This window comes from Rousettus aegyptiacus, unplaced genomic scaffold (genome assembly GCF_014176215.1).
Source record: "Rousettus aegyptiacus isolate mRouAeg1 unplaced genomic scaffold, mRouAeg1.p scaffold_m13_p_7, whole genome shotgun sequence".
In the NCBI taxonomy this organism is placed as follows: domain Eukaryota; kingdom Metazoa; phylum Chordata; class Mammalia; order Chiroptera; family Pteropodidae; genus Rousettus; species Rousettus aegyptiacus.
Window position 1 is genome coordinate 23,504,296 of NW_023416310.1, and position 25,714 is coordinate 23,530,009.

Consider the following 25,714-nt stretch of genomic DNA (forward strand, 5'->3'; position numbering starts at 1 on the left):
AAGGGAATAATGATGTTGTCTGACCTCAAGGAGCTTGAATACAGTCCCCCTATTAGATGTGTTAAAAATGAACAATGCTAAAATGGAGACAAAGAGAAAAATGAGATTTTCCAAAAAATTGTAAGATATATGGGAAAGACAGAATGTGATGCTTATTTGAAAAATTCAAGGTAGAATATAGAGTGGTTAAGTATTAGGTTATAAGAAAGAGAGATAAAATGGATTCCAAAACTTACCATCGATATAAACTTGGACTAAATATGGGCAAATCAAGTATTCTTTAAGAGCCTTAATTTCCTCATGTAACTCAAGATCCTAGTATTCCATCTTCTATATGCTATAAAGTGGCCTTTAGACAGGCCACTATATACATCCATGGGTGTAGTACTTCATATGTCTCCATGGGTACCATTTAGATTATGGTGATTCCTTGAGATTCCAATATATAACCTGTATAACCATTCAAATTACTTTAGGATTCCCTGAGAAATAAGGCAGCAAGACATAATAAATTGTAATGTACTTATTACTTAAGTATACTATAGAATATGTTAGTTTTCTGAATAATTAGAAGTTAGGAAATTAAAAACTAAAAAATTTATACCATCGATAGTGAATCTTCTTGTTGCAAAAACAAATAATGCAATGTTTTCTAGCACAATGACAGAAAGTCTCATTTTCAAAAGAAGAGTCTAAGAGCCAAAAAAAGTATTGAGAAGAGGCAAAATCACTTCATATCACTTGATACAACCTAAATCAGAGAATGGATAATGTATATATAATGCTTATGCCTAGCATACAGTGAAGCTACGTGGTAAATTTTAAGTTTCTCTGCTGATCAAACTTTTCCCATATTCTCATTTTCTCATGATTTGTATTCATTTTGACATTTTTTGAGTTAATCTCTGTAAATAATGGTAATTATTTCTTGCATTTTATACCAGTTGTCAGTTGACAAAGTGCTCTGAGATCCATAATACGAATTCCCTCAATGACTCTTCTCGAATTGCCATGTGTTATTATGCCTATTTTACAGGCAAGAAAAGCAAGGATCAGAGTATGAAGAAATCGATTCCAGCTACACAATGAATAATGGTTAGAAGTCCAGTTTCCTGAATTCAGTTTTAAAGCTCTTGGCACTATATCCCCTGGTGCACATTCATGAACAGTGCACTGAGAGAGCAAAGTGAACAGCTAGTATAGCTATTCGCATATCAAACTCTTCTTTTGGCATTTAGACGTCCGGAAGTGATGTAATTTAAAAACGATGTGCATTTTCTCTAAAACAAAGTTTTATTTTTAAAAAAGTTTCTATACACAAAATGTGAAACAACTTTATAATTGTCTATTTCCCTTCTCTTCATGCCTTAAAATCTCTAGAGGAAAATAATTCCTACTTGACAGAATTCAAAGGATATTCAAAACACTCCAAGCAAACAGAAAATCCGACAATGCCAGAGGCTAAGGAACAGCCTAGAATACTGGAGTTTTAAACTGTCCTGGCCCCAGGAGTAAACAGTTGGTAAAGAGAAGATACAGGGGGCAGTAGCCAAGCTTCAGTATAAGCTCGCTCAAGATGTATGAAGAAAGACCAAGGCAGGACTTAGTGAGGTAAAACTATTTCTAATTTATCATCATCCAAGAGTTTTCTGTGTAATTAAGAAAGAATTCTTATTTTTATTTGAATCCAATAAGAGCAAGAGGTGAAAGGAAATTTCATATTTGGAATCCGATACAGAAACTGGAATTTCTTGACCCAATATACCCAGGTTTTACCCAAGTAAATAATTGTCAGCTAAAAGAATGTGCCATTATAGGTGGTCCTTAGTACAAAAAAGGCTGGGTTCCAAATATTCCTTCTCATTTTTTCCCTTGAATTTTGAAACTGTTATTCTATAGAAGCAATACGACATAACATAGTTATGAACCCATGCCAGGCTATTGCAAAATGCCTATTTAGCACTCCACAGAGTATACCTAAAGTTTTTAAAGTACTGGCCTGCCTTCTGGGTCTTGAAAGCAGGGATTAAAGCAGAAAAAAGAATAAAGGCAAAAAAAAATATTTTGCTCCTCATCACAGTTCCCACCATAGCCAAAATTATGCAAGAGAGAAATTGTTTCTGTTCTGGTATTCTTAGTGCTCTTAAGTTCCTTTTGCCTCTTCTTACAATAACCTACTCAGATATGTTCTATTCCTCAAAAATAAGCTGTAATACAGAAATATCTACTGTTCATCTCCCTCATTCATAACTTTAATTCTCAACTGTCTCTGGAAGGTGTTAGGAAGAAAGCAATCTGACTAAAACAACTCATACTAATGTGTAAATGACTGATTTGTGCATTCATTTATACATACAACACATGCCTACATACACACAAACACATATTCACAACTGCATTACTTATGTGTTAGCTAGGCATTGTTCTATGAGACAGGGATGTAATAGAGAAAAGAAAAGCAAGATTTTGGCTCCCATGAGGCTTACAATTCAGGAAAGTTAGACAATAATAACATTCGAAAATAAATAAACCAAAAAAAAAAAATCCAGAAGTAACAAATACTCTATAGAAAATAGCGCGATCTAATACAGAACTGATTGACCACATTGCATGGTTAGAAAAGGTCTCTTTGAAGAAGCAACATTTAGGGTGAGAGATAATTGAGACAAAGAATCAGTCTTGTGTAAACGAAATGGAAGAGTGTTTTAGAAAGCTAGTGCATGCGATCCTGAGAAAGGAATTGACTCGGTGCATGGGGATAGTAAAAAGGCCAGTGGAGCTGAAGAACAGCGGACAAGGAGGAAATCAGAAGGGAATGACAGCCAGGAGCTAAATCACACGGGTCTTTGTAAGCCAGAGTGATGCTTTTAAAATTTATCCTAAGTGAAATAAGAAGCCGTTGGGAGATCGTAAGCAGAACTGTGGTCTGATTTATATCTTAAAACAATCTATAACAGAGGCATGAAGACAGGAGGCTATTGCAAGGGTCTGAGTGGAAGAGAACCACTGCCCAGCCCAGGACTGTGGTGGCAGAGACAGCTAAGGGGGTTCGATCAAGGTATACTTTAGATCTGTAGGAGTTATAAATGGATTGACTGTGGGGATGAGGAAAAAGGAATCAAGGACAGGTGGGTGAATGATGATACTGTTTTCCTGAGAAAGGTGAAATCTGGGAAGAATAGGTTTGATTGAAGGATAAGGCAATTAGGCAGTGGAAATCAACAGTTCTATTTTGGACACAGTCATTTTGAGCTGCAAATTACACACCTAGCATCGATATAGAGAAGGCACTTGGTATATGAATCTAAAGCTATGGGAAAAGTTGAGGCTGGAGATATACATTTGCCAGTCATGGGCACACCAATAGCACTTAAACCACGGGGACAGATGTGATGGCTCAGGACGGGAGCATGGACTGAGGAGAGAAGAGGCTCTGGCTCATTCCAACTATAATCCATATTTTATGTTCAGAAAAAAAGTAATTATGTGGCTGCAACACGTTTCAAAATAGTTTATTAATACAAAGATGTGCAGAGGTGGAAAGAGACAGTTCAAGAAGATGCTCTTCTCCAGACAGGTAGTTCTATTTAAGAACAAGTGATTTGGAAAAAGAGGGCCTTTTCTCTAATAACTGGAACGGGTCTCTAAGCTCCTATGTGGACCTAAGGTTAGGGAGGGGTGGGTGAAGACCTTCAGGAGTCCTCTGCCAGTGAATTATAATGAGCATTTGTTACCAGCTGGTCTGAGGAAGAAATTCTGTCTCACCTTGAAAGTCATAAGCTCTTTTTCCCACAGATTTTGAACAATATGGTAAAAAAAAAAAAAAAAAATACTTCAAATGATATATGTAGATATTCAATCCTGCCTGGAGGGAGGGGAAAATTTCAATGCCCATCAGGCTCTTGTAAGCTAAGAATCTAAGAGTCTTAATTCAGAAGAGGCAGCATTATCAGACACTAGCCAGGATCCCTTCTACTCTAAGAAAAGTGTCAAAACATCAGCCTGGAGAAAAAGCTGAGCCTCAGGACGGATGCCAATTAATGGCAGGTGGTATGTGAAGAGAATGACTTTTCCTTATTCTTCTGCCTATGGCAACTGGGCTTTGTCATTTGGGAACAATAGCATAATGTTAAGTCAAGAGATAAAAGAAAGCACCATTTAGAATAATCAGGATTGAAGAATAAAGTCAGAAAAATATTACGTTCATTTAGCATCTTGTTCAATTTGCACGGCTGTTTTTTGAAAAAAAAAAAAAGTCTGTTTATATAGATATGATTATGTGAGATTACCGGTGAATATATTGTTTGGGGAGCAGGCTGCACAGTTAATATTGCAACAAATTACAGGAATGCTCCCAGTAACAGAGAAAAGAAATCTGTATCCCAATAGGAAGAATTTATAGCAGTGTAGGGAAACCATTTTGACAACTAATGATTCTGTTGTATGCTCCCCAATAGGCTTCCTTACTTCTTGATGCCTCTCCCTGGGAACTGAGTTGGTTTTAAGTGGCAGAACAAATGACTCTTCCAAACATAAAGTAATCCACAGTTCATGTTACAGAAAAATTTTTTTAATTGTATGGCTGCACACTATTCAAAAGTGTTTATTAATATAAGAGATGCACGGTGCCATTTTAGAAGAGTGGTATATAGAAAAAAGAGCCAGTTTGGGGGTATTGAGATGAGAAGTTGGGAAATTTAAAAACAAATTTTTTTTTTTGGGGGGGGGACAAGTATTTGATGTAGATAAAGCATTTTTTTTTTGTTCTTTTGAAACCAAGTTATGCATTTGTTAGGACCAACTGTTGACTTATCACAGGCTGATTTTGAATAACTGTCATGAGAAATCTATTTTCACCTTCATCACCATAATTTGCATATATTTTCTTTGAGGGTTAAACCCATGGCCAACAGCGTATGCTAACTTGGGCACCATTTGATTTAGTGATTTAAGCCTTAGGGAAAGTGCACCGCAAAACATTTTCTTAAAAAAGCCACAGACGGAGCAATGGATAACCATGATCTTTAGTTCCTTCGGTTATATACAGGACTTTCAAAGGGTAGGTCAGTTGGATAGCACCATGTGCTATGGCCGACCAATATAAATCTGGACTTTTCATCCCTGGTTACTCAAGGTTGAAGTGTCCATATTTATACTGGTCAGATCTTCCTAAGCTGTTCAACATAAATAACAATCACAAAAGCTGCTATTTTATTGAATTCCTTCTAGTCCCAGATGCTTTACTAGATGCATAATTTTGAGGTATTTTCTTTTGTCTTTACCACAATTCTGCAAGTTAAGTATGGTTATGCCAATTTTACAACTAAAGACACTGAGGCTAAGAGAGCTTAAGTAACTTATCCACACTCACTGAGATAATAAATATCTCGGTGGAGAGCAACTAGTGGATTCCAGTGAAGAGGTACACATGATTTAAACCATACTTATTTTCAGACAGCCAGGGTTCCCAACTATGCAAAGCACTGGTAGAAATCACTGCATTTATAGAAAGGCTGTGGCAAATGTGGAACATGGAAAGGGAATGATGCCATTGGCAGGGCTGTAGGTCTCAAGTCTCGCTTTCTCCAAACCCATGGTAACACTTGACCTCTCAAGGAGAGAATGAGAATCTTGTTGCTCAAAGTTAAGGCTGTACATCTGTTGAGGTGTCAACTAGTGCTGGGGAATAGATCTACAACTTTAGTTACAATAAGCTCTGATGTTCACCGGAATCACCTGTGAGCTTAAAACATATATTTCTGTGCCCTACTTCTAGATCTTCTGATTCCATAGGTTAGTGATAGGTCTCAGGCATTTGCATTTTTTAAACAACCTCCCAGGTAATTTTGATGCCCACCAAAGTCTGAACATCACTGCTGTCAATGTCATGTTTGGGAGGATGATTTCTTACTCAAAAGTCTGAGCAACCATAATCAGCTATAGTTGTAGGCTAAAAGAGAAATTCAGCTTATAAGAATGCATAAAAGGATATCCAGGAAATATACAACTAAAGAAACTGCTCACTTTGTGAGATTCCCTTTTCCCTGTCCTGATCAATGTCTGTTTCTTCTTATTTCCTCCCATTAATACATTAATACCTAGGTCAAGAGGATATTGTATCAGATCTTTAGTAAATATTTATCTTAGTGACTCAATGAATGCAGAGTTTCATGGAAATCATCCAAATTTTACCAAATAGAAATTTTTGTCCTGGAAGAGGAGTCTATAATTTTGTTTTATTTTGTGTTTTTGAAAGTGCTAATTGAAATGGGAATCTGATCTATCAATCTAGCCATCAAATCAATGTGCTCTCTCCATGCAGGCCATGCGGTCCCCTCTGGGAATGCTTTTCTGTCATCATGATGATACTGAACAGCTTTCTAACCTTGAAAAATGCCATGGCAATATTCTAGCAATGACATTATTTATATCTTTGGGCTCTCACCTTAATAGGCCTGATTTGTTGTCACAGTCCTTGCAATGGTGAGGCAATAAAAGGTCATAAGGCAAATGGGCTTCTAGTTCTGAGGGAATCACATATGAATATGTTCTCTACCTGGTACTGAAGTTCCAAGTGCGACGAACACTACTGCAGTCACAGAATCTTTTAGGCCAATGGTGCAGCCGAAGTGGGAAGCCAGGTCTCCAATGAAAGCTGTCAGTAAGCCAATCATGAGGATGGAGACAATGAAGCATGCCCAGCCGTTCCAGTATTCTGTAGGGGGCACGAAGGCAAAGAGGACCTTCCAGAAGACAGTCAGAAAGTGCATCACGTAATCAAAACAGGAGGGTAGCTTCTCCTCCCCACATTCATCGTCGTCATCATCTTCCCCTAGAGAAAAGGGAATGAAGCACATTTCATCACAACCTGTGCTACTGGGGTACCCTTCTCTTCTAATTCCTCCTTTCTAGGCCTGCCATCCCTCCCTTCTGAGTGACCAGGAGGCCATTAGAGGTAGGTGAAGCTGAAGGTTTTCCAAGAGTCAATCATCATCATTTAATTATTAAAATACTGTCATGCCCCCTTGCCAGGGCTCATGGGTTGATGGCAAAAACTCAGTTCTGGTCATATGAAATCAGCATACCCTTCCGCCTCTCATATTACTTCCAAGGAGATTTTTCACTTCAGAGAAATGAAATGTATTTCTTCTAAAGGACTGGAAAGCCCTGTGCTAGGCTCAGAAAGAAGCCTCTTTGGAAGAAAGTTAACTGATGGGAGATCTTCTACCAGAGTTCTTTTCTCCCAGCTTCGAGTCTGGCTCTGGGCATTCATGGTTCTAAAATCAGGTTCCATCACCTGTAGGACAATGCTCACACAGAGCCCTCAACCATGGCTCTGGGCCATGCATATTTCTCCAGTTTTATCTTCTGCACCTACTTCAAACTCAAACTTCATCTCAGCCAAATGGAATTATTTGCATTTTTTTCAAACCATATGTACTTTCTCCTACTTTTGTCCTTTAGAACTAAATGTACTTGGCATGTCCCAATCCTTCCCTCCTTATCCTTCCCCACTTGTCCTTTCAAACTCACTTCCTTTATGAAAACTTCTCTGACCTCCCTCACCCTCCAGCCAATGCTGGGAACTCATCCTCAGAGTTTCTATAGCCTCCCAGCACTTGAAACACTAGATCAGTGGTTTTCAAAGTGTGGTTCCTAAGAGAGCAGCAGCAGCAATAGAACCGTCACCACCACCAGGGAACTTGTTAGAAATGCAAATTCCTGGCCCCACTGAATCAGAAACTAGGGGAGTGGGGCCGGGGCCGGAGGTGCTACAGCCCTTTAGGTGATTCTCCCGCGCGTGAGAACCAGTTCCTAGACTGTGCCTGTCCACTTTACTTCTTCTCTAGGTAACTGTGAGCCCTTCAAGGGCAGGAACTTGTTCATTTTTGTGTCCTATTTCTAGCATGGGGGATAAACTGGCTGAATCCTTGTTAAATGAGTGTATTAATTTCTAGTGACTTTATATACACATACAATTTTTTCCTATTATGTTATATTAGCAATGAAGAAAGAATGTATAAAGATTTCCATTTAAAGGAACCAGGAAATCAGTAATAGCATTCTGAAATGAAGACTTCATTTTTAAATTGGGGTATTGAATGTCAGCTCTTCCTAAAGTGGTGGCAAATACATGTTTGTGTGCTTTCTAGGCATTTTGGAAAGAACATCTCCTTGAGGACTTTGTGCATCACCCTCAGCCCCCCAACATCATCACGAGGGATTTACTTTCCTTTATTCAACTAATGCAACTGGCAGGTGAGGCTGTCAAACTTTCCAGCTGACTATGTGACCTGAGGTCGCCAAGACACAGAAAGTGTGTGTGCTCTTCATGAGACAGTCCATGGTGAGGCCATCTGGCGCAGGTCACAAATGAGAAAACCCTCTTCAAGTAGAGGAGCTTTGAGGGAAATGTGCCTCTCAGAAAACATGACAGAAGGAATGTCTAGATTTCTCACCTGTCATTTTACAGGAATGGCCCACTGTTCAAGGAGCACATGGTCAGAATTATCATGCAAACAAACTTGGATCTGTGGAGGAAGCGGCCTCACTTTTGAGGCTTCAGAGGGTCTCCAGTAAACTGTTTTGAGGAAACTCCCATGGAATGGATGGGATCACCTTGGGAGACTAACTAAGCAGGGAACTTGAGTCAGGTCAGCAGATCGAAGAGGGTGTGAGTCACTACAGTGAACATGCATTGCTGACCATGTTAAAGTAATTAACCAAGGAGGTCATGAGACCTGGGTGGCTCTAACACCTTGATAACCTATATAAGCACACCAAAACCTAAGCCAGAGTCAATTCTTGTAAATATACTCATATCTAAGAAAACAAAACTTAAGAAGAACCAATCACAACCCATAGGCTTTCCCAAATAAGGCAACTACTTAAGCTATAGCCAATGAAAATTTTCATGGTTTGCTTCTGAGTCTGCTCTATAAAAGACCTTCCCTTAGCTCTTCTTGGTGGGGTGCTTGTTTGACTCTGCCCAGTTTGAATCCATGTTTGGTCAAACTCTTGAAAAATTTAACATGCCTCAGTTTATCTTGTAATAACCATTTCCTACAGCACTCATGCTGTATGGTTATTACATACTTCTAATATCACCCTTGCCTGAAAGCAGAAGATACTTTTAAATAAAAGCACATGTTATGGGCTGAATGAATTATGTCTCTGCCAAATTCATGCATTGAACCTAAGCCTCAGCACCTCAGATCATGACTGTGTTTGGATACAGGGCCTTTGAAGAGATGATTAAGTTAAAATTAAGCTATTAGGATGGACCCTAATCCAGTCTGCCTGGTGTCCTTATAAGAAGAGGAAACTGGGGCACAGAGACAGCAGGGTTGTGTACACACAGAGGAAAGACCATGTGCGGGCACGTGAAGGCAGCCCCTTCCTTCTTCCAAGTAAGGAAAGAAGAGAAACCAAACCTGCTAATACCTCGATCTTGGGCATCTATCCTCCAGAACTGTGAGAGAATGAATTTCTATTGTTGAAGCTACCCAGTCTGGTATTTTGTTATAGCAGCTGTAGCAAACTAATATGGCACCCCTGCCGGAAGCCACCTACGTCGTCGGGGAAGAGCCACTCAGTGTTTCTGTTACCCACTCCTTTCTTATCCATTCCTTTTTGTTCCCCTTCTTGAACATTTCTCCCTATTTCCCTTTTGCCCTACAAGTTAGCTCCAAGTAGAACTCACTATAAGAACCGCAATTGCCAGGGTTTATTTTAAGGAGAGAAGAAGAGGAGAACCATGTTATTTTTTTTTCTCTGCCTCTTTCCTCTCCAACTCCCCATTCCAAAGTGCGTGTGTGTGGGGGGAAGGAGGTTACACGTACCCCAGGAAAGAACAGAAAAAAACCCTAGACTTTCAAGGTATATTTATTTTGTGTTTGATCCTTTTAAATTTCAGTATTTGTGTACATTTTATAATTTCACAGGGTATATGACTAAAAGTTTGGAAAGCACTGAATTTTAATCATCCATAGAAACAGATTATTCGGCCTCTAACTCTACAAAATTACTTAATTTTGGGCGTCTAAGTCCATATTGTAAAGATGAACAAGAAAACAAATAAATGAAGATTCTTAGAAGGAATGACACTTATAAATCAAGAGTAGATATTATATTTGTCTTCAGGATGGAAATATAACACCTTTCCCATGAGGGATGTGCAGGAGAATAATTAGATCACCTTTGCAAAGTGTTTGAGGACATTTCAAGATAATAATTATCATGGTAGTTATTATTTTTCCTCTATTCAGGATCCTTACTGTTTCCCTGTGCTGCGTCTTAAGGTTACATTCCAGTCTTTTAAAAACAAAATGGAATCTTGCTCTCTGGAATTAAGTTAATGATCTATAAGTGTGTAATGCAATATAAATGGGAGAGAGTGTGCGCGGGGACAGGGGGGAAGGAGGGTGAGAGGGAGGGAGGAGGAGGAGAGAGAGACGGATATTGAGATATTGAGGTTTCCTTCTGTGAACTTCCAGTATTACAAAGAATCTTAAATATTTTAATGCTTAAGTCCAGAATGGGAGGCCCATCTGTTTTATTGCATTTGAAAGTAGAAGTGGCTTCCCATCCCTTTTTCCGGGGATCTCAATGCTCTTTATAAATTTTAATCTCCTACTCAGATGTCATTTAAATATTAAAAATGACCACCAGACTCCCATGCATGATGCACAATTACCGTCTCTTGGAGAAAGACAAAGAAATGTTAAGTTCATCCATTACCATCTGGACTATACTTAAAAGTCTGTTCCTTGTAAAGATCAGTGAAGTATTAATTTAAAAAAACCACCTGTGGGTGTCTTTTATGTGATGACAAAGATGATTGTAATCTGCCAGGTCTGTGTGTTTGCCAACCCAGGGTTCCTGGAGGCTACGTAGTTCTTTCGAGTCCCTCCTCTGCATTAGCAAAGAAATGGTTAGGCCAGTGGGTTTCCTTTCATAGGATCCCAAGCAAAGGATCCTCTTATCTTGGAATCCTTTTCAGCTTTATGGATTCCACTAATGGAGAGATAACAAAAAAGCTGTATTTGATTAATCTGTCCCATCGCCTTTTAAATGGTTTCCTTGATAGATGTTGGACTTCCTAAATATAACTACAGAAATAGCCAAATCATTAAGACCACAGAGAGTGGAGAGAGCATCACTTCAACTACTGATAGAATAATACTTGCAGTGACGCTGCTCTGAAGCTTGAGAACAAAAGCATTATCAGCACAAAGTGTTCCTGAAAGGCAACCCCTGGGCTTGGCACTTGCAGATAACACAGCATCTAAAGTAAGCCAGACATGACTTTTTATCCCTCTTGGGGCACTCAGAGTTTGGCCTCTCTCTGAGGTGTAGTGGACACTTGGGTTAGTAAACTTAAGTCAATTTCTAGTACTGATAGCTTATTTTTGGAGAAAGACACCTGACCTTCCTGAGCCTCAGTTCCTCATTGTCAAATGAATTTGCTAACTCCCACATCTCAGCTGTGGTGAAGATCTGAACAGGAAATATCTAATTCCTTTGTGAAACTGTAACCCCCTATTCAGACAGATGCACCTTATTCCATCAATGTTACTTGTCAGAAGGAGGACAGTAAATCGATATGACCCAAGTATCCTGATTTCACAGAATCTATATTCTGTTTGAATGAAATATTATTGTTACAGCTTCCCTGAGCTGCTTGATTTTAAGACAAAAGAGGAAGTAACAGAGAATATGATGAAATGTCTTAAATGACAGGCATTTAGCTAAATTTTTTCCATACCTGATTTTATTTAATCTTTACAATAACCCTGCAAGGTAGGCATTATTAATTCCATTACATATATGAAGAACCTGAAGTTCAGAAAATTTTAGTGACTTTGTAAAGTAATTACACAGTTGGTAATTATTTTACTGACTTGGTGGCTGAGTTGGGATTTGGTCTTACATTCTGGGGACTATTTACTGCACGTGATGTCTTGTTGAAGCAAGCTGAGGAGTATAGCATCTGTCAAATATTGATTCAAAATTTGAATTGGAGAATTCTCCCAATGCCTAAATGCTATATAAATAAAATGTTTTTAGAAATGTGAAAACACTGATGTACCATCAGTAATATTTGTATTCTATTTTCTAGATATCTATATTTTTGTTGAATTAGCCATATGCTCTTTCTTACATCCTTGGGGACCAACTAAACACAGGAAGCAGGACAATAAATAATGGGAGGGCATCATGGTTGCCACTATTTTGAAATTTGTGCTTTAGAGTGTGGCAAAGGTTTTCTAGTTTTCAAAGGTCAACCATCTAGTTTGGAATCCAACATCCTGATGTGTATTCTAGAATTTGGGAAACCAGCCTACATTATCACAAATTAGTAATGGAAACCAGTTTGGAGAATTATGCTGCTGTTAATCTGAGGAAGTGTCTCACTTTTGATTTCTTCTCGGTATTCATTTATCTATAATTAGTCTATTTTCATTTTGTAAGAGAATCCTCCACTATGGAATAGTGAGAATAATCAGGATACTTTCCAGAAGTATGACAGGATGGATATAGGATGACATCTGTGGCCAACCACACTGTCATCCATGTGACCTCCTAAGCCCAACAAGTATAATATACAAATCTATAACTGTGAAACTAGATTTCTACAGTGGTTTTCTACCTTCTACACACTTTTGGGGCATCATTTCTTTTTGAAATTAATTCACTTTTTCCTACATGGGGTTGATTTTAATTTTGTGTCTCTTTAGTTTCTTTTTTTCCCTCTTTAGTTTCTGAGCACCAAGATTTATCATCTTCAAACAAATTAATAAGTTAATTTGATCGAATGGGCTTTCTCTTCAATAGCCACAACCTTTTTTTTTTTTCAACCTGATATATAGTAATTAAAATCAAGTTCTATCTTCCGTTGCAGATTTTCATTTCACTTTTCTTTCAAACGTTCTGACAGAATCATACAGTATTTAAGATAAACCCTAGCAATTTGCTAATTTACCCCTTCTCTTTTTAAGAGAAAAAACTGAGAACTGTGATTCAATTGTTAAATTTTTGTTCCTTTGCTTTCATGTATCTGTGTGTGTGTGTGTGTGTGTGTGAGTGTGTGTGTATGTGAGAGAGATGCATACAGGCTTGAGTTAAACCCAGTGGCTTTTACTGTCTTGCTCATTCAATGATCTAAAGACTTCTCTCCCTTTCCTCTTTTACATGCTTGTATCTTATTTCTAGTGAGAAAATATTTATCCATCTCTTTCAATTCTAAACAATTTCTGTATGTCACTAAATTTAGTAAGCTAAGGATTCACTTCCAAACAAGAATTTACCCCTTGTTCTGGATTTGGAGAAAGTGCTATAAACATTTCCCTATAACCCAATGGTCAAGAAGTAGTTACTTGTATATTCTGTGATGAAAAAAAGATGTCTGCAATTTTTCATCCACATATATTGCAAGACATTCCTTTCAAGACCTCAAAACACCATTTACTCAAATTCTAGATCTATAAGATCTATAAAAAAAGGCAGGTATCTGATTCTATCAACTGAAACATGTGGGTATTAGAAAAATATCTGAACTTAAAGCATTGGGAGGGATTCAGAGCCAAGTTTAACAATCTAACATGGATTCCTTTAAAATCTCTCTGCCAGATGGTCACCAGTGCCACACTTGAGTCTCAACTATTAGGCAGTTCATAATCTCAAAATCCAAGTTTTAGAAGCTCAGGCTGTTGGCTCGGGCTGTTAAGTTCCACTAATTTGTCCGGGTCCCATCCCTTAGGCCATATGGGATAAGGCCATTCTTGCTCCACATGACATTGCTTGAGGCACTTGTAGCTTAGCTGGCTACTTTGACATCACTCTCAGTCCTCATGCCAAGTTCCTTTGTCAGGATGGCCATGCTCCTCTGAGCACTCAGTTGATCCTTCTTTTTCAGAATATGGTGCTTGGAGCTGGATGCAACTCTGAGAGACAGTTAACTCATCTGGACTGGGAAAGGTCTTTCATCTTTCTCATTCTGGATACATTTACTTGCATTAATGTACACACTGGGGTTTTGGTGGCCATGTCACACAATGTCTTACACCTATAAATCAGCAACCCACTATCGTAATGCCATATCTAGATTATGTCTTTCATTCCCCACACTGGCGTAGTTGACTTTTGAGACACAACTGTACAATGTTCATCTATCCTTAGGTTCTTTAAGAGAAGTGATTACTTACCATATTTTCAGTACATGTAAAATTTTGCCTTTGAAAAATCTGTACTTTGACATTATACCAGCCTTTTCCTAAGAACTCTACTTCTTGAAGTTTTCTTCAAAATGTAATTAGATTGTGAGAAAAGTCTCTTGGTGTGTGGCTGGTTGACCTAAGGCAGGGTGTGAGCCCCACTGTTGGTTTCTAGTACTCCTATCCTAGTCCCATGCAGCTAAAGGTCTGAGAGCAAGCCTGGTGGTTTACTGAGAGGTCCTTCTTCACTAGCTAGTGGGGAACCTAATGAGTGTGGAGACCCCACATCTAGAACCTACCATGTCTGGGCACCCACATCTAGGAGTGTGAGTTCAAGACTGCTATAGACTTATAACTTGGACTGTTGGCCTGTTCTTAGAGGATACCTCTATAGGGCTGTTAATCATCCCAATTTCCAAGATAGAGATATCTGTGGGTCATTCTGTCCCATAATGCCAGTGCTAGCTACAGCCCATACTTGGACGGTTAGGCACAGGTGATGTGTAACAGTACTGAATGGGATATGAGAAGGCAACTCTCTCCAAATAACTTTCAACTCTGTCTGGAATAAATGAATCTCTGGGTGAAATTTTCCACAAAACAAGAGCATGCTTACCAGCTCAGGCCATTATGGACCTTGTTAGGATGGTTAACGCAGCCCAAAAAATATCCGATGTGACAGAAATATTTCTTGGTAAATGCAACCACCGACAAGGTGAAAAATGGATCCACTAAGGAGTTCTAGCTCCATGTAAGTTTGATCATTAGCAAAATGAATCAGTTCAAACCTGAAAATCGAATGCTTAGCCTCTCTCTCCTTTTAGAATTCCTCTATGTGCACTGAGTGTTCCTAAATGAGCAGAGGTTGACACACTTAGTCTTGTGTGTTTTTGCCCCAAGCTTTGTTTTTGCAAAGTAACTCCACATCCGGCTGAGAATCTTGAAATTCAGAGTGTCTGCTCACTCTTTATTGATTGTAGGATTAGCTGAATTCCTGGCTTCTGCAATAGAGAAGCATTTCCTATACATTTGAGCACCTAAGTAATAAACCCTCAACAAGTAGAACTGATACTCAGCAAATGCAGATGCCTCCTGCTAGTTTAGGTGGTTTAGTTATGGTAGATAGTATGCGGGCACACCAGGTTCTAAGACTGGCTTGAGGCCTCTGATAACCTTTGTAAATAGCAGCAGCTGTGTCTGAATTAGCTGCCAGGAGTGTTGGAAGTTGAGCCTTGGAGGAACTGTTTGTAGTTTTCAACAAACAACTCAATGTTATAAACTAGGAAAATGTTGAAATTCATATAAAGAGTTGATGTTTACCAAAGGCTGCCCCACAAGCAGAGGAGCATACAGACTGTCTGGATGCTTGTAAGATGCTGCTGTAATTAATCTACGCATTTGGATTCACTTATGGAGTGTGTCGCCTTCATGCACATGATAAATATATCCATCCCATTTAATTTTTATTCTCCCAGCAACCTATTAATGTTGGTATTATTTTCTCTATTTTAAAAGTGAAGAAACTGAGGCTCAGAGAGTTTAAATGATGCTTAATGAGATCTCAGACTCTTTCTGCCACTTCATTGCAATTATCTGACCCACTGTTTCCAGAGAGAAAAACCTCTGTGGTTTGTTTGTCCAGCAAAAATCCATTTGGATAAAATCTAAGTCCATTTAGCATTGTTTCATGAAAAGTGTAATTGAGAAATAACTACCCTCCTTAAAGTAATGCTCTGAATGGTATCATATATAAATTATTGAATGCTTTTTTGAGGAAAGAATAAATGGCTCTACTTTTTTCTTCCTAGAGTTTAGTTTTCCTGTCAACTTTGGGAAAATCCTGTTAGTGGTTTATGTTGGACCTGATGGGAATTCTCTGCATTTGTGTGTTCTCTTCATTTGGGCGGCAAACATCTCTCTCCGTGTAGCAAATAAACCATAGACCTTCAGCAACAACAATGCCCCTCCTCTGTGAGTGCTTTCCTGGTCTCAGGATCACTTGAAAGTTCTTCCTTCTGATTATGAGGTTTGTGAGTTGATTCGCTGGCAAAGTAATGTAAGTTGAAAATCTAAGATTCTAATCGTGGCCTTGGTTTGTACAATACGAAGTGATTTCAATTATTCGGGGCACCCCTCATCTGCATGCCCCTGCTTCCTTCTCCCTGTTGTGATTTTCAGTGAGCTCCTAGTTATTAGGGTCCTCCACTGACAACAAAGAGACTTTGATGAGTTACATGTTCTCAGGCACCTCACAGATGCTCCTTGTACTTCCATTTCTTCTCCTGGAAACTAGGGATAGCCATCACTAACTTTCTCTCTGGTGCTGATAGAAAGATAATTGAGATTTTTAAGAGAAGCTATAATCTTCTATGTAGTAATATTGGTTCTGGATGGAAGGATTAACTCAGTGGAATTCAGACAAAGCATCTCCATTTCCTCACTGCTCATGAACACTTTTTTTTAGAGGGTAGGCTGGCTAAGGTGGGTGTTGACAAACAAGTTTGTCTACCTGCCAGTGGCTTTTTAGTCTTCCATAAATGATAACCCTGCACCAAGCTGTTGTGATGCTTTTCTTCAATATAAACCATCTTAAAAATATCTCTTTCTCTCTCATCATTAATAAGCCTATGGCTTGTTTTCCTTAGTTGGTTTAGGCATAGCGCAAATGCTATTAAGTTTATAGATCCGAACTCTAAAAATATGTCAGGTCACTATTTTGTATCAAAGTCTAGGCCGAACCCCTAACCTGGACCAGTATCTGTAGGATACCTTCAAAGGGAAAGGAGTGGTTGAAAGACTCACTTTATTGGTACCATTTATTTCTTCAGTAAATATTTATTAATACTTTCTATGTCAGGCACAGTTCTAGGCATTAGAAATGTAGCCAAACAGACCCCACAGAGCTTCCAAGGGGAGAAAGTAATCAAATAAAACATATGAACAAACACGATAATTGCAGATACTGCTATGGACAATGAAGACAATAAAGTCAGGTCATGGAATAAGGTGTGACTGGGTGGTTGAGAAACTCCCCTGAGGAGGTGATCCGTGAGCCAAGGCTTTAATGATGAGAACATCCAGACAGAAAAGAAAGCCTTCCATGTGCACAGGCCCTGAGGGAAGAGCGAAGTGCCAAGAATTGATTTAAACCTGTGACCCACAGGCATTAATCTTTGGGAGGCACAAGTGTGAAGAGGTGGAAAGAGGACTGACCTTGAAATCAGAATCCTGGGTCAGGGTGCGAATCCTAATTTCTGTTTCCCTATCTCGTAAATGGGTTCATGAATACCTGCTACAACGGGTTGCTGTGAGGCTTGTATGAGCACAAAACAACTATTCATCAATGTGGGCCATTCATCCATTCAATGCCTCTACATTGTTGGCCAGGCAAAGCTTCAGTCTTTGTTTCACCTAATGCTGAAGCATCATGACATTAAGGAGACCAGAGGTTCTTAGGTAACAGCATCATGGGAATAAGGGCTAAGGCACAAATGCCAACTCCAAAAGAAAAATGGAAGCAGTGCTGTCTGGTGTAGCAAGAACTTCAGATTCTAAAATAGGCTCTGTGTGATAATGGATGAAACTCTTTCCCTCTCTGGTTTCAGCTTCTTATTGATCGAAAACAGGAGAAGTTAGAATATCTGATCTATAAACTTCTTTTCAGCTTCATGTTCAGATTCTGGACTCAAATGCTCTAATAGGACTTAGGACGTAACACCCAGCCAGACATGACCAGGCACAGGCAAGGCAGGGAAGATGTAGAGGGTGGGGAGTGTATGTCAAAGGCTGTTGGTTCAGGCAAGTGGCTTTTGATTGCAAGAGTCAGAACCACAAGGTCTTTATGGAGAGAGCAGGCTGTGAAGAGCAAGAATTAATGCTCAAGTCACTTTTATGATGTTCCTCTGTGTGTGTGTGTGTGTGTGTGTGTGTGTGTGTGTTGGTTTCTCCTCTTTTCGCCTCTTAGGATTATGCTGAAACGTTTTCCATGCTAAAATCACTGTACAGAGGCTCCTGCCTGGGGAGGAAAAGCACCGCCCCCCACCCCTCCACGCCTTGGGCATTGATTGTTAAGCAACAACTAAAACTGTGTTCATATCACAAACCGTATTCACATGGCAGCAGCCCATGCCAACAAAAGAACTACTAAAAGCAGTGATGGTGCATTGTTTGCAGAGCTGAGCTGCTGCCTCTCCAGACAAAAGCCGCATTAGAGACATGACTTCAAGCTTGCAAATAAGAGTGCTGAATCATGCTGGAGCCCTCCAATAGGATTTTCCTCAAGATTTTGTAATACGCAATTTAAGAGAAAAACAGCCTTAAAATCCAATATTCTTTTCAGAAATATCAGCTAAATCATATCCAGAGGCCAGATAATAATTGCTTCTTTCTCTTGACCTCTGTACTCCCGCCCCTGTGTAGCTGGCCCACCTCATTCTGAAACTGGAAGTTGAAGCTACCTGATTCCACATTTTATTCTGCTATCACTGACATCTTCAAGTTGATAGACATGCAGGATTTGCTTTGCTTCCCTACTGATAGGGTCCTAGTATATTTCCCATAAATAGTTTTCTCTCTGGAGCATACTCTCAACCTCTTTCTTACTTATGCCCTCTGCTTTTCTTCTTTCTCTATTAGGATCACAATTATCAGCCAAGTAACAGTAAAAATCCACTAGGTAAATCAGAATAAAAATGCCAGTTTAAAATATATTTGCATATCCAATTTGCACACGCAAAAATATATTCTATTTGTAAAAATACGTGCATATGTGTTTGTGAGAGCATGTATGTATTCACATACATTTTTTTCTAAATCAGATATGAAGGTGTGATGTAGTGAATACAGGCTTTTAATCCAGTTACATGTAGATTGGGAAACACTGATTCACACAAATTCTTTCGTTCTTTATTCAACAAATACTTATCATTGCCAAACATTATCCCAGGTGCTAGAGAAATAGTGGTAAACAGGAAAGATTTTGTTTTAAAAAGATTGCTGGTTAAAAAAAAAAGTATTTTAATTTAGACTCTTCCTACTTATAAGAGAACTTGAACAGATCTGTACCTATTAATAGTGCATAAGATACTTTAAGATAAAATAGGGCAAAAACTGTCTGAAGAAAGTAGAAATAAAGAAATGCTTTCAGACTTTTGAACCGAGTAAATTTTAAATACTTGGGCAACAAATTTGACTAAACTTTCTGATGACCAAAACAAATAAGAAAACATCGAATTATATAGTTATGATTTTCTAATTGCAGAGATGATAAAAACTAATTTTCTGGGAAGACGAAATTTTTCTTTAAAGTGGAAATTTATCAGGCTTTTTAAAAAATAGTGAGTGACATCAGTTACTCAGTGAGTAACTAAGAGGAAATAATAGTTTCCAAATATGCTTTAAAGGTAAAAATCAAAATTATAACTAAATTAAATCCGTTGAGGGCAGTTTTGACAGGGGCTCAGATAAGTTAAAGAAACTTTACTTTCTGATATCTGATTCAAAGTGAGGAAGAGCAGTTACTGTATTTAGTTAATGTGACCATTAGACAGAGTGTCTTAAGTATTAGATGGGCTTTGGCCAAATTACCCATTTTATCTAACATGTAATCTAAGGTGGATATTCCATTTGATTAAAATCAGAGCCCTAAATTTCAAGTAGCAGTACCATGAAATGCAAGTTGACATTTATTGGCAGAAAATGAAGGGTCCTTTAGAGGATTTCTTTAGTATTTCCATGTTTCAAAGACAGAGGTCATCTATTTTCTAGCAGCAGATATAAATACAATTCTAAGATCACAAAAAGAATTTGGAAGTCCCTCTGGGTTCCTCATGATGGGATTAAACGTGGATGTCCTAAGAAATGCAGTGACTGATCCTGTCCGCTTTCCACAATTGGTATTCCTTCTGGTCTCTGTCCTATGCTTGCATGCTCATTTCTAAACCCCTAACTTCGCCACGTGTAACTGAGAGTAAAAGACTCTTTGACTTCGTCCCTTTTGTCTTGCATTAACTCATTTGAAACCTGGCCAATTAAGACCTGAATTAAAGTTGTGGGAGGGACATCTAGAGTTGAGCTAACAGCTTACTGGCTTTTGGACTCAGGTGGGTTTTCATATTCAGCTGGCCACTTGCTAGTCATGTGACCCTAAACATGTTAAATAACCACTCTGGGCCTCAGGATTCTCAGTTGCAAACAGGACAAAAAAATACCTCACAGTATAGCTGTGAAGAATAGAAATAATAGATATAAAGCAGTGGCCATGTAGTAAACAGCCAATAAATGGTAATATTATTTAAGCAGAAAGTGAGCCACCACAATTTCATGTATAGGCTTTCGATAGACTTTCTTTAAGGCAGTTGTAACTACTATTTCTCACGAAGCCACATCCTTTTTCACGAACTTCAATCAGCTTATGATTTTTAGATAAAGGATAATTAGGAATCATTATAGTCACACAGGAAACAGGACAAAATGAAAACTCTCACTCTCTAACACTCTCTCACCCCACCTTTTGTCTTGATTGTCTTACAGTCACAGGCTCTATCAAACCTGACCCAGCAAGACTTTTTTTTAACTGCTTAAATGGGATTTTCATATGACCCAGGGTTAAGTAATGAGAGTGTCTCCTCAGTAATGATGTTCAATAATAGAAGAGATAGTAGAAAGATACCTGCTTAGTAGAATTGCTTGGCAATCCCTTGAAACTCATTTGAGGGACCATTTTTATTATTTATTATTTAGGACTTATGGAGTAAATCAGTCTTCAGGCTGACAATATTTTCAAGTGAATTATTGTCTGGGGGCATCACAATGTTGCCAGCTTCTGCCATGAAATAATTCAGTTTAATTAAGAGCACTTACCACTCCACATTGCATGCAGGGGTGAAAGACCAATGTCAGAAGTGTCTCCCAAACTAAACTAGTCTCCATATAGGCTTGAGAGACCTTGCCTTCCACTCTTACATAGCTGAAGTCAGGCCTCTGATTGTAATCCACTGTTTACTGTAGTGAGTGTGGACAGACCAACCGAATCTACCAGCTCGCCTTTGTGTTGAATGTCTGCCATTCAACAGACATGTCCACAGACATTTCTGAGAGGATTCTACAGACATTTCTGAGCTCCAATTATGGAGCAGGAAGAAAATAGGAGTTTTTGAAGTCATCATTTCACTTAGTTTCTTTGAAGACTAGCTTCTCATCCCTTTCCTTTTAGGAGGATAGACTGAACTGTTTGCTGTTATTGTGCTAAATATTTAATTTAAGCAAGTCAGGTGGGTGGGAAAAGTATGTTTTCCATTGCCAAAATCAGGTGGTCCATGAAGCAAAGCCAGCAGGGATACTATAGAATTTTGACGACCGTCAACAGAGCTCCAACATTTTAATATTGGATGATATCTTAGAACTCATCTAGTCCAGCCCTCTTGTTCTCCTGACGCTAAAACTAAAATTCAGAAAGGTTGAATACTTTGTCAAGGTTATATGGTTGGCACAAGATAGAACCAAGACTACAAAAAGACTTCTTTTTTCTTTGTCACTTTTGAGTGTTCCTTCCTTATGACAATGCTAATATATATTATGTTAAATATGTAAAATCTACATCAAATGTAAAAGAATTTCAGAAAAACCCTTAGAGCTAGATACTTAAAAATGTCAGGTAAAAGAGAGAACAGTATGTTGACTTTCTTGAAATAATGTTACAAATTATTAGGCAGGAGAAGCCTGTGGATGCACGTAGGCAAACAAACATTCCCCTTCGTTCTTTAGGGAACTGACTGACATTCTTTCTAAGGGACTATGAACTAGGCTCTAGGAGACGTAACAAACACTGAGGGAAAAAGACTTCATTTTCGAGTTGCAGCTCAATTATCCAAATGAATAAAGATATATGCCATATAAAGTGCATGCATATGTCTTCGTGTGTGTTTAGTGTATTGTGTGTCTGAGTATGCACACATGTATATGTGTGTTTCCGTGTGTTCATGTATGGCTGCACACAAAAATGCATGTCTGTGTGTATCAGTGCATGCGTGCATAGATCTGTTCTACATCTGTATTCATGTGAGTGTGTGTGCATGAGTGTGTGTGTTTCAGGCCCCAGGCACTGTGAGTGAGGGGCCTGAAGTGAATCTTGGGCTGATCTGTACCCCTGCATTGCCATTTATCAGCTTTGCTTCTTGAGCAAATATAAGACTTTCCCGAATCTCCATTTTCTTATCTGTAAAGTAGTATATGTAATACTTACTACAAAACAAAAAACAACGGCGTTTTTAGTCACTTAGCCATTTTAGTAATTAAACTGAGTTGACGGCATTTATACAAAATTCAGTTATATTTATTGTAGGATCTTCAATACGACTTGCCTCCCAAGCAACCAAACGTGGTATCTAAAAGTAGAGACAGCCCTCGTGAAAACTCGCGTTGCTTTGATTAATCCTTATAGTAACTCTGTGAATGAGCGGCAGTTGTTGCCACGTTACTTATGAGGGAATAGAGATTTAGAGGTGAAGTAATCTGTCCGGAGTAACCCAGAGAGTTTTTAGAGGTCTGGGACACAACCCCACATCTGCCTCCAAATCTAGGCTTGTAATCACTCCCTCTGTCACCGTGCTGAGGCCCACGGCTGTTGTGAAGAACAGCAATGCAGTGGTTGTGGAACTGTCACTGGCATCTGGTTCTCTTTAGCCAACAAATGTTTGCCTTCCTCCTTGACACATGTTTCTCCCTTGGATCCCAGCTGGTACACAATTTCTTAAAGCCCATCCTCCATTCTGCCTTATGGAGACACTAAGGAGAAGGTGGCATTGGGAGAAATTCAAAGTGGACATACGGTGAATGCTAGCTTCGCTGGGAAGTACGTCTGCTGACACATCTTCAAAGCGCCATTGACAGTACTGGCCTTGCAAGTTCCTGACAGCCCCTTAACTGCCCCAGGCCACTGCTCCTGGTATTCCACCCAGGAAATGATAGAAAGGGAACTGCTGGAATGTGACTGCTTGATCCCTTCCTAATCTCTGGAGTCTCCTAAATCCTTTGACTCTTCAAATATTAAACTATAAGAACTTGGTTCATAGATGTGTGATGGTCACAGGAGGCCCAGCTACTGAGCTATGAAATTCAGTGAAAGCGGGGGAACAAAAAGGTTGCCAGGGGGCTACCTCGAAACTAGTTTAAATATAATCAGTGAGAAACAGAAACAAAACCTACTTACGAAATTCTTATTTTTGTTTAGCAAGATATATAGACTTAATTTTACACAGAAAATTGCACAGGAAAAAACTTCTCAGTGGTGCCATTTCAAAGCAATTTAATATTTTTAATAAGGCAAATCTTCCTGGTTTACAAGTATTTAGCCATGAAATCTTAAAATCCAATCAAAGTCTGTTTTCATAAATACTGTTTTACAAATTTTATTGTCTATTTAACAACTCAAGAAAATTAACATTCTTTAGATGTATAAATTTAATCCCAATGACCAACATTGAGCTAACTGGCCTTCATGTAATTTAGTGCCTGTAACATATGGGATTGCTTTTCTGATATTTGGTCTCTAAATTGTAAATAAGGTCAATTTACCCAGCAGCCTACAAATTTCTAGGCAATTGTCTTATTCCCCAGTAGTCATTTAGAAACATAGAATATATTGCATGACAAATAAGAACACTTAAGAGATTTTGCGTTTCATTCATTAATAGTTCTTCAAAAAATTGGGGCAGGAGTTAGTACGCTAAAACCATAGCATCAGGAGAGGTGACAAGACTAGTGTCACTCAATGAGACAGAAGTGGGAAACGATTTTCTTACTTTGAGATTTCTCTCTTAAGGGTAGTGAACAGCACACTGGACTAGTGATCAGTGGATCAGGGCACTCTGAGCTGGGTTGCAAAGCTGCATTGCCTCAATGAGGCTCAGATACTTTCTCTAGAGGGTAAGAATAATCTTAACACCTACCTCATGGGATTTTGAGAGGATTTAATTCAAAATAATACATAGACGTCAGCAAACCAAAATCATCCCCTTTAAAGTAAGGAATTATTAGCATCTTTATGGCTGCTTCTCTGTATACCTTCTCTCACCGGGATGAAATACATACTTTTGACCTTGTCAGTGACATAATTTCTCTCACTTTTAAAATCGACCTTTTCCACTGCTATAGACTGGTCATAAAATAGTTACCCTGGTCCCTGAGAGTTACAAAAATGTATAAATGAACCAATACAAAACCTCTCCACTGCTAGAAAAGCAAATTCAGCATTGAAGCATCTATTGACGGCGTGCCCTTGGCCACCGTCCAGTGAAGCTCCTATGCACAATTCCCATCTCTCTCCATGGCTTCGTTGTTCTCCGCGAGAAGCTCACTGTCATACATACATTTTATTTTACTTATGTGCTTAATTTTGCTTATTTGCTGTCTCCTCCATTAGAATGTAAGCTCCACTCAAGCAAGAGCATTTGTCTGTTTCATTCACTTGTCCTATCCCTCACACCAAGAACAATGATTGACATATAGAAAAATGAATGAATGATGTCCAGCACATGCCCATTATACAATGGCTCATGTATCTGCAGCCACAGGAGACATGGAAACTATTTAGAATGGTTCATTAAGGCTTAGATTGCTTTTAATATTTCAATTCTGATATGTCAAAGCCCATAAAATAATTTGGATATTTTTCATGTCTTCTATCACGGCTTCATTGGTGGTTTCTTATTTAGGTTATCTTTGTCCTTTTAGTTCTTTTTTCTCTGTGAAGAGGGAGTATATTTCATGCCTCAGATGCTAATTTTAGATTTGTGGGAAACATAAGCCATAATGAAGGATTGCTACAGACTGAATATTTGTGTCCCTCCTCAATTCTTATGTTGAACCCTAGTGCCTCAAATGGTGGTATTTGGGGAAAATCTTTGGAAGATGATTAGGTAATGAGAGCAAACCCCCCATGAATCTGATGGAGCCCTTATAAAGGAGACTTTGGAGAGCTCCCTCGCCCCTTCGCCCATGTGAGGACGCATGGAGAAGACAGCTATCTATGAACCAGGAGGCGGGCTCTTCCCACACACCAAATCAGAGCCTTGGACTTCCCAGTCTCTAGAACTGTGAGAAATAAATTTCTGTTGTTTAGAAGTCAACCAGCCTATGATATTTTGTCATAGCTGCCTAAATGACAGGGTGTTCCCCTCTCTGCCTGTTAGAAATGTAAATCCATATTTACTCTCCTAAGCAAGTACCCATCATTTAATATTCACAACTTTCCACTGAATACTCAAGTGCAAGAAAGTAAAGTGTGATCACAAAGAGCACTAATAATGAACGGGCACATAATTTTTACCATCCTCTGTTCCCACAGCACTTGGGAGATCTGTCAAATTCTTGTGTGGCAGATTGGAAAGAGGGGGTTGTGTCAGAAGTCACCACCCAACTGTTAGTGACTCTACTTCCATGTTTCACAGTTTGGGAATCACTACTTAGAAAACTCTAGCTTTGTTCATTAGTTGCAACAT

The 25,714-nt window shown here is 38.8% G+C and overlaps 1 protein-coding gene across 25 annotated transcripts in view; it reads right to left on the reverse strand.

Moving 5' to 3' along the window:
- Positions 1 to 25,714, reverse strand: part of SLC8A1 (solute carrier family 8 member A1) — a 338,333-nt gene that overhangs the window by 23,609 nt on the left and 289,010 nt on the right. For all 25 annotated transcript variants that reach the window (XM_016141927.2, XM_016141925.2, XM_016141944.2 and 22 more), the window contains one exon: positions 6,557 to 6,832. In XM_016141927.2, coding sequence (XP_015997413.1) covers positions 6,557 to 6,832 — 276 coding nt within the window. The remainder of the gene's footprint in view (positions 1 to 6,556; positions 6,833 to 25,714) is intronic.